General features: G+C 35.1%; 1 protein-coding gene across 1 annotated transcript in view; it reads right to left on the bottom strand.

The window, feature by feature from the left end:
• LOC136032076 (uncharacterized) overlaps nucleotides 1-11,246 on the bottom strand; it is a 37,332-nt gene extending 26,086 nt beyond the window's left edge. The window contains exons 1-2 of the mRNA XM_065712199.1: nucleotides 11,047-11,246; nucleotides 2,989-3,146 (exon numbers count right to left, since the gene is read on the bottom strand). Of these exons, the coding sequence (XP_065568271.1) occupies nucleotides 2,989-3,146; nucleotides 11,047-11,061 (173 nt within the window). The 5' untranslated portion in view covers nucleotides 11,062-11,246. The remainder of the gene's footprint in view (nucleotides 1-2,988; nucleotides 3,147-11,046) is intronic.
• Between the last annotated feature and the right edge of the window lie 2,575 nt (nucleotides 11,247-13,821).

The following is a 13,821-nucleotide window of genomic DNA, read 5'->3' as shown; positions in this document are numbered from 1 at the left end:
AATATAAACATGAAAAGTTTTTTCAATTGAAAGTAGGGAGTAGCATTAAAACTTAAAACGAACAGAGATTATTACGCATATGAGGGATTCTAAAAACACTTTAGCATAAAGAGCGAGGTATTCAGGAGGAGATAAATACTTCGCTCTTTAAGCTAAAGTATTTTTAGTAACTTCAACTATTTATTCTACGACCTTTCTGATTCAGGAGTCATTTTTAAAGAATTGGGATAAAACTTAAGATTTAGTTTGAAGAGCGAGGTATTAACGAGGGGACATACCCCCTCATATATATAGTTAAAAATATAAGAATATAAAAGTTTGTTACGTAAGTTAATTCTTAAGCTACGTATATTTTTTACTAATAAAAACCTTCGTTAAAAATTAAAAGTTCTAGTTGCCTTTTTAAGTAACCGAAAAATTGGAGGGCAACTAGGCCTCCTTCCCCACCCTTTATTTCTTAAAACTGTCTGATCAAAACTAAGAGAAAGTCATTTGGCCAAAAAAAAGAATTAATATGGAAATTTCATTTTAATAATTTATGTACGGAGAGCCAAAATCAAACATGCATTAATTTAAAAACGTTCAGAAATAAAAAAAAAAGTTTTTTTAACTGAAAGTAAGGAGCGACATTAAAACTTAAAACGAACAGAAATTACTCCGTATATGAAATGGATTGTCCCCTCCACAATCCCTCGCTCTTTACGCTAAAGTTTGACTCTTTGCCACAGTTCTACTTTTTAAAACAATTAAAAACTTTAGCGTAAAGAGCGAGGGATTGTGGAGGGGACAATCCATTTCATATACGGAGTAATTTCTGTTCGTTTTAAGTTTTAATGTCGCTCCTTACTTTCAGTTAAAAAAACTATTTTTTTATTTAATTTCTATGTATGAAGCTAGGGAGACATCTTGATGAAGGGGGAAAATAGAGCAATAAACAAGGTAACATGGCTAATTAGAGAGTTTGAAAATAATTTTGCTTTTTAGGCTAAAAATACCTCCATTTTCAGTGGGTATCGTTTTTTATCCTATTATTATTTTTGTAAGTTGAATCATTCACTGAACGCAGCCAAATTAATAATATTATTCACCAGCTTCCCTTTGCCAATCTCCCACCATACACACCCCTTTTTGTCAATACTCCCAACATACACAGGCATCAATGTTTGCAAGAAGTGTTATATAAATTGCACTGATAATTAATTTATATGCTTAAAATATGCCTAGGAAAAATTTGTTGAGCTTGGTTATTTTATTTATATGGTATCCACAAGCTCAACTTACTTCCTGAACCTGATACATTTGACTAAAGCACAAACACGTATCAAGCTGTATTAAGTTTTAATATAATCATACCCATTTTTTGGATCCATCAAGAAGTTTAAATTTTCCTCTGCAATTGGAGCTAACTCACTTTTGAGTCATACTGGTTCATTTCAAGGACAACACTCGTGTTCACGACGAGTGGCAAAAGTCTACCAGCAAAAGCAGTATTTTCATGTCCCGTTGGCGCATGTCAGGTACATGGGATTGATGTTACGAAACCAACAGAGCAAGGAAAAGGAAGGAAAATTTAATAAGCTGAGAAACTAATATTAGCGATCTTTTGCCAAAAAATGAAACAAACTGGCATCAGCGTCAACGTGGAAATCACCAACGCGATCTAGCATATGGCATTTCTTGGTATTTTTTTTCGAAATTCGCAATTGTGTTTTTCTTAGAGATCAGGTTTTCCTGGGGTGGTGCGGTGGGTTTGGCCTCAACCTAGTAGTACGGGATCTACAGATTAAAACTGGCTGTAGCAACATACTACAGGGCCGATGCAAGGACCTTATCAGTCAAGAAGCGTCATTAATCCGACGCAATAAAAAAAAAAAAAATATAAATCAGATGTTGCTCAGTTGCGTTTGATACATTTACTACTTAATTCTGTGAATTACACTAGCTATACATTTTTATCTTATTGATACACTAACAAATTAACAAGAGATATCAAACGCTAGATGGAGGTGGTGGTTTTTGTCGACACTAGTGCCAGTTTCCACTCTTGTATTTTTCAAGTTAGCAGTCAGTTCAGCAATCACTTGCAAAACATAAATTCCAAAAATAAATTCTTTTTGGGTTTGATAAAAATCAAGACTGGTATTTTAAATTTCGGCTTTAGATTTTGAGCTTCTAGTTTCGAAACCGCAACTATCTTCAGACCCAGAAAAAGCGTGTGGGTTAAAACCTAAAGAAATTTAGGAGAATAAAAAAAAGGTCAACCATTTTGTTCTTCCCAGCGGGACCAAGGTTTTACAAGACTTTCACAAAGGATTATAAATCTTAATTTCATTCGCCACTTTATCACAAGCTTCAACTCGAGAGTAGACTGGAATACGATTTACTGTCTCAAATATCAAACATAATGAACCAGCAAAAAAAAAAAAAAAAAATCAAGGAATGACTTGATATTTAATACTTGTTGGACTAGTAATTAAAGTTGGACGTACAAAAGGAGAAAGTTTCACTTGGGTCGTGATTGTAGGCGTCACCTAAATATTGGGTAACATTTAATTGGCAAGTCTACTGTAATAATACTTGCTTTGGCACTTTTTGCCGTTTTAAACAGGAGCAATAGATAATACACACTAATAAATGTGACCTTTGCATCTCTAGACTTGTGGCGTGGTTAAATGACAGAGTTTGCTATTTCTTCTTTAAGCTTTAGTTGATGTTAGCATTTTTTTCAGCAATATTCCGCATCACTGAACTTTTCAAAGGGGCGTCAAACCCTTTTCTTTATTTTATTTTGTAACTTTAAACACTATCTCCTACAAAGGCAAAGTGACGAGATACTTTTAAAAGCTAAAAAAAATTAATAATAAAAAGAACAACAATTGCTCCCAACCGTGACATACCAAACACTAAAATAATTTGTCTACTTATCTGCAACTATGCCAACCCTATTTAGCTTCGGGCACTAAATCCGAAGGGCGAACATATACTTACGCAGGATAATAGTCAACTTCATCACAATATGTTTCTCCTTCCTTGGCACAAGGGGGTCTTTCACCTGGAGGTGCAGGCAGATAAAGCTTAGACATTCCTTTTCCATAGCTAGCTAGTGCCAAGTTTATAAAACTGAAGTAAACAGCTAGGCTCAGCATCTAAAAGAACAGAATAAATTGGACGATTTGCTAACTCAACATTATGTTGAGAACAGATTTCGTATGTTTTTATTTGTTTCTTGTTTTTGTTATTCACTAAGTCCTTCTAAGTCTGGTAACTTGGACTTTATTCCTATCGAATGGACATTTTAAAATGCTTCTTATTCTAGTTTTACAGACAATCCTGTTTTAGACTATTCGAAATATTAGATAAAAGCCAATGGAGTAGCTTAAGAATTATTGTTGGGGGGGGGCAATGCAAGAGGGTCACCATATTTGGATAGTCAATGGGCATGGGCTATATAATAGCTATTTTCTCCAAATTATTGGAGGGGCAACTGCGCCTTCCCCACCCCTTAGAAACCCCCTGAAACAACGCTAATAAGACTCAGCATAGATAAAATGAGTCTTATCTATGAGCATATTGTCAAAATCCATCATAAATTGTATAGAGCACACACAAAGGTTTCAGTGGGACTAGTTGATTTTGGTGATTGGCAACTTCTTTGCAGATTTCTAGCTGTCTAAATCACTAAATTATAGGAAGGTACTCTTTCCAACGATTTTGTTGTAAGGAGCCACGCCAATAAAGCACTAGAAATCAGGCTCATTTTAAGAAATCAGAGAATGGGCCTAGAAATCAGGCCCAAATAAGGATGTAGAGTCTGTATCTATGCGACCACCATTGCTGGAGGCTTTGAATAGATTGGGATGGAGGAGGAGTGTTCGTAGCTGTGATGGCCTCAGGTGGCTTGGTGAGTTTTTAGTATTAGTAGTGAAACCGAGACGAATGCAATTCACCCTGATGATTAGGATTAAATATTTATCTAGTACCGAATGTCGTTTAAAAAAATGCTTACAGTTCCGTTGAAAAAGTGTTAAAATATTGCCTATTTTCGCCAGATTTCACTCCTGGGGTCTTTTTAGGGTTGTACTATTCTCAGGGATTCAGGGGCCTCTCGAAATAATTGTAAAAAATAGAGAGACGGTCTATTCAAACATAACCTTCTGGTTCTGATGCCATATTTAAACAGCATATGAAATTGCGCCACCACTAAAGGGCGTTTTCGCCATTTCTGTGCTAATGAGCTATAACTTTAAGCTAAATTAGACCAAAATGTCAAGGTTTCACAAATTAATACCCTAAAAAGTAAAGAGTACTATCAGGGATACTTTCACACATTTTTTTGTAGAAGGCGCTACCGAAAGTTTCAAGGTGGGGAAGCTAAGTTCATAGGAAAAATTGCAACAAATGTCATATTTTTTGATAATAATACAGTTTATGTACTTTTTCCAGATTTTCATCCCTTAAGGAAAAGGTAGCTGGACCCTACCTTCCGGGCAATACCATATCGAGGGGGGTTTCAGAGTTTGACCCCTCCTTTCAAAAAAATTTTCTGACTCGTAAAAAAGTAGCAAAATGCATATAAGCAAATTTTAATGCATTTTAATTTTTTTTTGTACTTACGTATTAGTACTTATGTATAGAAACCCCACACAAAAAGTTCGATCTAATCTGCCTGCGTAAAACAGGTTTGTCTGTCTGAATTCGGAGACAATTAGGCACAGTGATAGAAAGTACTATATAGGTATATTTTAATGAAGTATTTAATAAACAGAGTTTGTCTTTTTGTTAGGTTAGATATTTAATATAACGCGTTCTGGGCGGCCCACTTTCCATATTTTGTTGTAATTTCCAAAATTTTGCAAATAAAATATTATACTTTCATCGTATTTAGGTATACTGTGTTAGGATTAACCAGACTTCACTTCTTGATTGAGGTCGCTACAATGCATAAGCAGCAACTTTTTGTAACCTTTCCCCACCCCCGAGCAAAAATCTTGGATACGGCCTTGCTTTTGAGACATAGAAATCCAACAGTTTTCGTTGGGAAACTCTCACGCTAAAAAAAATTATATTCTTAAACAACGTACTGTCCAGTCGGTAATTCGCTTATTACAAGCAAATTAAGAAAAAGACGGAAAATAAATGGAAAAAAACTTTTTTCACACGAAAATAAAGTGCGATATTAAAACTTAATGGGATCAAAAATTAACGTAAATGTTAATGAGATTACCAAAGTTACTCTTTGATTTGATTTGGGAATGCTTGGTGTTTATATTTAATTAAATAAAAAAAACAAGTTTTTTGAAATGAAAGTAAGGAGCGACATTAAAACTTAAAACGAAGAGAAATTACTCCGTATATGAAAGGGGCTTTTCCTCCTCGACACCCTGCTCCTTACGCTAAAGTTTTTTATTGTTTTAAAAAGTAGAGTTGCGAGTAAGAATCAAACTTTAGCGCAAGGAGCGGGATGTCGAGGAGGAAAAGCCCCTTTCATATACGGAGTAATTTCTGTTCGTTATACGTTTTAATGTCGCTCCTTACTTTCATTTCAAAAAACTGGTTTTTTTTTATTTAATTTCTGAAAGTTTTTGAATTAATGCATGTCTGATTTTGGCTCTCCGTACATAAATTATTAAAATGAAATTTGCATTTTAATTCTTTTTTTGGCTAAATGGCTTTCTCTTAGTTTTGATCAGACAATTTTGAGAAATAAGGGGTGGGGAAGGAGGCCTAGTTGCCCTCCAATTTTTCGGTTACTTAAAAAGGCAACTAGATCTTTTAATTTTTAACGAACGTTTTTATTAGTAAACAAAATACGTAACTTAAGAATTAACTTACGTAACAAACTTTTATATTCTTATATTTTTGATTATATATATGAGAGGGTTGGTCCCCTCGTTAATACCTTGCTCTTCACACTAAATCTTGTTTTGTCCCAATTCTTTAAGAATGACCCCTGAATCAGAAAGGCCGTAGAATAAATAGCTGAAATTACTTAAATTTTTTTTTAGCATAAACAGCGAAGTATTTATCTCCTCCTAAATACCTCACTCTTTATGCTAAAGTATTTCTAGAACCCCTCATATGCGTAATAATCTCTGTTTATTTTAAGTTTTAATGTTTCTCCTTACTTTCAATTGAAAAAACTTTTTCGTGTTTATATTTTCATTGTTTTTTTTTTATAGTAATGCTAGAAAGTCCTGCGCCCTTTTCATTGAATTTCTTTTCCCCCATGAAATATTCCTACAAGGAAAGATCCTCCCATATAGCCCCCTCCCCTGAATCCAACACCCAAACCAAAAAATCCCCTTGATAACGTCGGTACACTTCCCAGTAACTATTACTGTATGTAAACATTGGTCAAAGTTTGCAACTTGCATCCCATCTCCCAGGGACTGTGGGGGGTAAGTCATCCCCAAAGACATAGTTATTATGGTTTTCGACTATGCGGAACAAAATGGCTATCTCAAAATTTTGATCCGTTGAATTTGGGAAAAAATGAGCGTGGGAGGGGGCGTAGGTGCCCTCCAATTTTTTTGGTCACTTAAAAAGGGCACTAGAACTTTTTCTTTCCGTTAGAATGAGCCCTCTTGCAACACTCTAGGACCAGTTGGTCGATACGATGACCCCTGGGGAAAAAAAAAAAACACAAATAAACACGCACCCGTGATTTGTCTTCTGGCAAATAATACGAAATTCCACATTTTTGTAGATTGGACCTTGAAATTTTTTCTATAGGGTTCTCTGATACGCTGAATGCGATGGTGCGATTTTCGTTAAGATCCTATGACTTTTAGGGGGTGTTACCCCCTATTTTCCAAAATAAGGCAAATTTTCTCAGGCTCGTAAATTTTGATGACAAAGACTGAATTTGATGAAACGTATATATTTAAAATCAGCATAAAAATCCGATTCTTTTGATATATCTTTTAGCATCGAAATTCCGTTTTTTAGAGTTTCGTTTACTATTGAGCCGGGTAGCTCCTTACTACAGTTCGTTACCACGAACTGTTTGATTCCCATATTCGGTTAAGTTTCACTCTAATTGTTATGGGAATATTCCAACCCGCTTGGAAGTGCGTCAAGGTGGTGTTCTTTCACCGTATCTTTTCAGTATTTGGATCCGCAGTGTGTTATACAAAATTATGCCCTTTCTTTTTTGTAATTTGGTAAATGTCTCTTGTATTGCATATGCGGATGATATACTTCTAGATATAGCCGTTCTAGATCTAGCCTCTCGAATTCCGTATCATCTATTTCATAACATTTCAAAACTGTTGGTCTGTCATTGAATATTGATAAGTGTGAGTACCGAGTCTTTAATGCAAAGTCTATGCCCATTTGAAATCCGCGTTCTAACTTCTCCATCCATTGTGCCTCTGATTTGCGGCGGTTAAGCATTCATATTTATTGGAATCTACTAGCTTTTAGGATCAATATTGTACTGCATATTAAAGAAAACTTAAAGTGGGTTATGGTAAAATAGTAGCTAATCGTGGTCATTATTATCGAAAAGCGCTTGCATTGCTATACACTAGTTTTTGCGACCATTCAATACTTTTCCTATGTGGTATTTCACCTATCCTGAAAAAAAGATAAGATCTGGCTGAATTGTGTATATTATATTTCCGCTATTGTAAGTTTCTGTTTCATGTACCCCGGTCTTATAGGAAAAAGAAAATAATTCGGTATTTCGGGGCTTCTGACATTATTACTCCTTTGCGGAAGTTAGGCTCAAAATTGGAAAAGGATTATATTTTTTCTCTGGGCCCCTTCCACCTCTTAGTTCGTTTATTCTCCCGTTAGTTTTCACCTGTTTTCGCTTTATAGTTGTATTATCTCTTAGCAGTTCTTTCGTTAATTGAGTTATGGTTGTGGTATATATGTTTTATCGCTCGTATAGTTGTGTTATTTTCAAATTATACTCCATAATAGAGAGGCTCCGAACACCCAGCATTGTATATTAAGCTCTGAATTTGACGTTTTTTTCTAACGTGACCAGATTCGTCCTGCGCCCTGCGCCCTTTTCATTGAACTTTTCTTCCCCCATGACATATTTCTAAAAGGAAAGATCCTCCCATATAGCCCCCTCCCCTCAACCCTACCCCCAAAACCAAAAAATCCCCCTGAAAACGTCTGTACACTTCCCAATAACCATTATTATATGTAAACACTGGTCGAAGTTTGTAGTCCCTCCCCCAGGGACTGTGGGGGAGTAAGTCATCCCCAAAGACATAGTTATAACGGTTTTTGACTATGCTGAACAAAATGGCTATCTCAAAATTTTAATCCGTTGACTTTGGGAAAAAAATGGGCGTGGGAGGGGGTCTAGATGCCCTCCAATTTTTTTGGTCACTTAAAAAGGGCACTAGAACTTTTCATTTCCGTTAGAATGAGCCCTCTCGCGACATTCTAGGACCACTTGGTCGATACGATGACCCCTGGGAAAAAAAAACAAAAAAAACAAACAAATAAACACGCACCCGTGATTTGCCTTCTGGCAAAAAATACAAAATTCCACATTTTTGTAGATAGGAGCTTGGAACTTCTACAGTAGGGTTCTCTGATACGCTGAATCTGATGGTGTCATTTTCGTTAAGATACTACGACTTTTAGGGGGTGTTTCCCCCTATTTTCCTGAATAAGGCAAATTTTCTCAGGCTCGTAACTTGTGATGGGTAAGACTAAATTTGATGAAACTTATATATTTTAAATCAGCATTAAAATGCGATTCTTTTGATATAGCTATTGATATCAAAATTCCATTTTTAGAGTTTTGGTTACTATTGAGCCGGATCGCTCCTTACTACAGTTCGTTACCATGAACTGTTTGATAACCCACACCAGACACAATTCTGAAATTTTAGTCCAGTGCGAACGCGATTCTGTAAACTGTCTACTGCTAATAGCCTACTTCAAATTTGTAGTGGGCTATCAATTATTCAGAACTTGGAAAACAATGCATTTAAGTAGGTCAAGTAATTGAATTTTTCCACATATGAGTTCTTGCACTTAAATCGCATAGTAAAAATGAAAAAATCAGGATAACAGTGCGGCAAGAGGAAATTCATGAAGAAACTTCATTATAACAATAGAAGGTACTTGTATGATATACCCACTACCTAATATTCTCCTAATATGTTTCTCTGACGCTTAATACTAACGAAATATGACAAAGGAATATAAAAATATAATACTTTAGAAACAAATTTGAGCTATATATTTGTACGCTAGGCGGGGGGGGGGGGCGTAAAATATAGCGGGTCTGCATGCCTGATGTGTTAGGTACAATTATTTTGAACATCACGTCGTAAGAATTGCTTTCTAACTTCAGACTGTCCAAATGCTTCCCCCTCCCCTAATGTGCAAATATATAGCCCAAATTATATATTTTCCATCTATTCTGTCATTTCTCTTTGTCTCGTCTCATGCTAAACTGAAAGAAACTATCGAAAAAAACTCAGTTCAATAATAAGTCAATCAATAAACAACTTGAGCGGCAGTGGGTTTATCATACAAAAACCCAATAGAATAGTTTCATTATATTCCCCAATCAGCATCTTTCCAAATATAATGGTTGCTACCGTCACAGTTTAGCCACCTTTCCCATTAGTGGGGCCGGATGTAGCTCTAGAATATATACAAAATTTGAAACAAAACACAGCAATAACATGATTTTTATTTTTGTGAAAAAATATGTCAATTATAAAAATTATATAAGGGGCTCCTAATCCACCTTCTTTCCACGTTTTATATATAAGATTAGCTGTGAAAATGGCAATATTTATTGTGGCATTGCTTTCACTAGTGGTATTCACATTCGATTCTGAGGTAAAATAGTAGCAAAAGCTTGGAAAAGTTAGTTTTTACTAAAACTAGCTATTACCTTAATTATTAATTATAAGATTTAAGCAGAAATATTTGCTGCAAATCTCTTTTACTGTAACTACTGTGGCAGGGATTCTGATACGGATAAACTGGTCTGAAGTTCTCTGCAGATTAGTAAAGGCTCTTACGACCGAAGTGGAAGCAAGATCAACCTTGAAAAACCCTAGTTCATTAGTTCATAGTAATACGTAATTCTAATCATTGAGCCTCATTTTTTTTTCTGTTTTAGTCCAGATTTCGTGAAAATTAAGGTTGCAATTGTCCCAAATTTATATAGACTTGGGCTATAAATGGCCCAGTTAGATTGGGGTGCACATAGCAAACAATATTTTTGAAAAGAAAGTTTTATGTTCTCCGAAGGAAACGTCTTAGTAAAATATAAGCATCACCATTCTATTCCTTATTTTATGTGCCTTTACAATTCAGTAGTCTATTCCGTATGCAGACTTCACCCCCCAATAAGGTCAGAGGCATGCTCTAAGGGCCTGGGCTGTACACACAAGGAAGCTGTTTTATTTTCTCGAATCGACTTTATTTGACTACATAAACTTATTATTGGTTAGAATTAAGTATATTCCGTAGCATCCTCTGCTATTCCGTAGCAGACTTCACCCCCTAATAAGGTCAGAGGCATACCCTAAGGGCCTGGGCTGTATACAAAAGGAAGCTGTTTTATTTTCTCGAATCGACTTTATTTGACTACATTAACTTATTATTGGTTAGAAATAAGTATAAAAACTAATGCAGGACAACAAAATATCAAAGTTTCATTTACAGCCTAGGGCTATATTCAGCCCCAATATGGGTTGGGGAGCTGAAATAAAATTGTCACAATTATTAAGGTGGGTTACTAGGTGGGTTACCCCCTCAAATTTTTTCAGCTCGTAAAAACGTAACAAAAATGTATTTAAACAAAATTTTGATGCGTATTTAAATTTTTATGTATCCCCCTCCCCCGGGTAAAATCCTAGAAACGTCCTTGACCATTATACTTGGAAATATTGCTGAGTGGGAAAACGAAATAGTACTACTCTTTTGTTAGTATAGTGATTAGCACAGAAATTGGAATCTTGCCACAAGATTACTACGTTTCCTTTTCAGATATTGCCTTCAATTTTCGAAAAAATCATATGTACTGCCTCATGCTGAACAAGAAGTACTTACCAATGCATAAATCATTATTGTATCCAATAGACAATATTATTTGGAACACAAACATGCACGAAATTTATCCCAAAGCCTCGAAACGTCGTTTTCGGTTTACTTTCTGATCAGTCTCCATTCATTGCACCTCTTATACCGTCTCACTTTACTTTCAGTATAACCAGCAGACAAATGGAGTCTTCAGTACCCGATTAAATACTGAATTTTTATTGAGGTCTATGAATTTGAATGCGGCAAGCGGAACTATTCAACAGCACTTTTCAGTTCGGTAGCGGATGTCCACTCAATTTCAGATGTCCAGACACGCTGACTTAATAACTGTTATTTAAATATGTTGCACTTTTAATAAAAGTGCAAAAAAAACCTTATGTGAAAAATTACAAGCCAAATTAATGAGCGTTCAATTTTGCTGAAGCCTAATCTAGGTGTTCACAATCCAAAAAACAAGAATGATGGTTGTAGCGATAGCTGCAACAGTAAAGAGCAAATAATTGCCCATACTAACCAAAAGTTAAAAATTAGTTTAGAAAAAAACTGCCTAGTGAAAACAATTGCCATCTGACACTGATTCAGGAATGGTAACTATTATTTCGGTTCATCTTAAAAAGTAAAAGTTTATTACAAAAATAATTTTATGATGATTCCAAAAAAATCCCTGAAACCCCACAGAAATGACGTCAGAACAAAATGGAACGTGTACGATTGGAATTAGCATAGTCGAAGACCTTTTACTAGGAAATTAGAGTCCTCCACCATGAACATCAAGGAAAATCACTTTTTTGCACCCAGTGATCTTCCAATTTTTTCAGATTTCTTTTTCCAGGGCTAGTGGTCTACCAGAACTCCATGGATATATGATTAAAAGCTAATTAAAAAGCTCTTTTTATAAATTCTGCCATCTGGAAGTGCCACAAGGCACTACAATGGCACTTTTTTGCCATTTCTCAAGGGGTGGGACTAGCGTGCTATTTCTCATATCTATTTCTATTTCTCATATCTACGTTTTTCTTATAGATTCGACCATATGCAAGTGCCAAATGACGCTAAAAATGGCACTATTGGTGTCATATCTCAAGCGGAAAAGCAGGGGCTATTGGGCTCCCAGAAGTTTTTAGAGAGTGGTCAATGGTTCATTTGAAAGCTATTGTTCATATCTACGTGCTTTTATCAGTTCTAACTTCCATAAGTGCCATATAGCACTAAAACGACACTTTGGGCGCCGCTGGTCCAATAACTATGCTTCTGGTGATGATATAACCCTCCATAGTCCCTGTGAAAAGAGTGGTAGACTACACAACTATGGTCCTACTATACCAAATAGATTGAATTCGATCATCAGCTGCCGTAGCTCAGTTACTAGCACGTTAGATCTTAAATCAAATGGCAGGGGTTCAATTCCTTAATCGGAAATTTTTTTTCAATCATGGTTTTGTGCCTTATATATGATTATTTCCTGCTAATTTTCTATTTTTGTGAATTTTTTGGTGAATTGTGAGGTGTTCCGTACACTATTTTCGGAGCAATTAAAGCCCCGGACCAAAACACCTTACCATTTAGGTGTTGGAGAAGTGTAGGCATATGGTTGTAGAGCCACTGAAAGTTGTATCTTCAAAGAAGAATTACATATTGCATCTATTTATTCATATTATTTACTTTTTTTTACTATTTAATAGACAAAATAAAAATATTGTAATGCTTATAAAGAAATCACAGCACTAAACACCTATTCGCATTTTTGTTTTTCTGTGATATTTTTCTAGTTGTCACGTTACTATCCAAACTGTTCTTGTTTGTTGCTATTCCAAACTGTATGTCTAAAGCTTTTTGGTGTCTATCAGGGGAAGGCGGGAAATATTTAGTGAAATAAGTTGGACATACCAACATTTTGCTTATGTTTTGGAAACCTTAAAAATCTTCTGTAGACAAATAGTTACTCTTTCCTAACTGTCGAAGATGTCCACCTTCAAAAATATTTACACCATCTTGTGTAGCATGGTATTCTCGGAAATATTTGAAAAACGATCAGAAATTAGGCAAAAAAAAGTTTTTTTTTTTCAACTGAAAGTAAGGAATGGCATTAAAACTTATAATAAACAGAAATTATTCCATATATGAGGGGGCTGCCCCCCTAAAAAAATAAAAAGATCATTTCGATGTTGCTTTTACATTAAGTTTAAGTTAAAAACGGGCAAAGATTAATTTAAAAAAAATAAAATAAGGGAAGTAAAGAGCGAAGAAGAAACTTAAAGCGACAAAAAATTATTGCTTCATAGTCTGTCTGACATATATCAATAAAACTAGTACAAAAAATAGCTACTTATATTTCCCTATGCATGTATGGTTATACAGAAGAAGCACTTTACTGAAAACACAAAACCATATAGGAGTTTTGGCACATTAAAAGCAAGCCGATTAATGACAATTTTTACAATATAAAAATAAAGTATTTTAGGATTGTTGTTTATTTTTTCTTCTCGTTTAATTAGGTAAAACTTCTGCATAATGGCTCAGTCCAATGAATGGCTCTTGTTTGGTTGTGAAACATATCATGATTAATTTCTAGACAAGTTCGAAGTGAAACCATTTTGATAGTATTAGGTGTTGATAGTACTTGATAGTACTATGGACCAGCTTTAAAATTTTTATCATAACTTGAAATTCTCTGTTGTATAGAGAGAAATCACCGGATTTCCTGAGTTCATTTTATGGCTTATTTGATCTTCATTACGAGTAATACTAAAACGTATTTCTTACAATTTAAAATTGTTACTCATT

This window comes from Artemia franciscana, chromosome 10 (genome assembly GCF_032884065.1).
Source record: "Artemia franciscana chromosome 10, ASM3288406v1, whole genome shotgun sequence".
In the NCBI taxonomy this organism is placed as follows: Eukaryota; Metazoa; Arthropoda; class Branchiopoda; order Anostraca; family Artemiidae; genus Artemia; species Artemia franciscana.
This window is presented reverse-complemented; position numbering and strand designations above follow the sequence as displayed.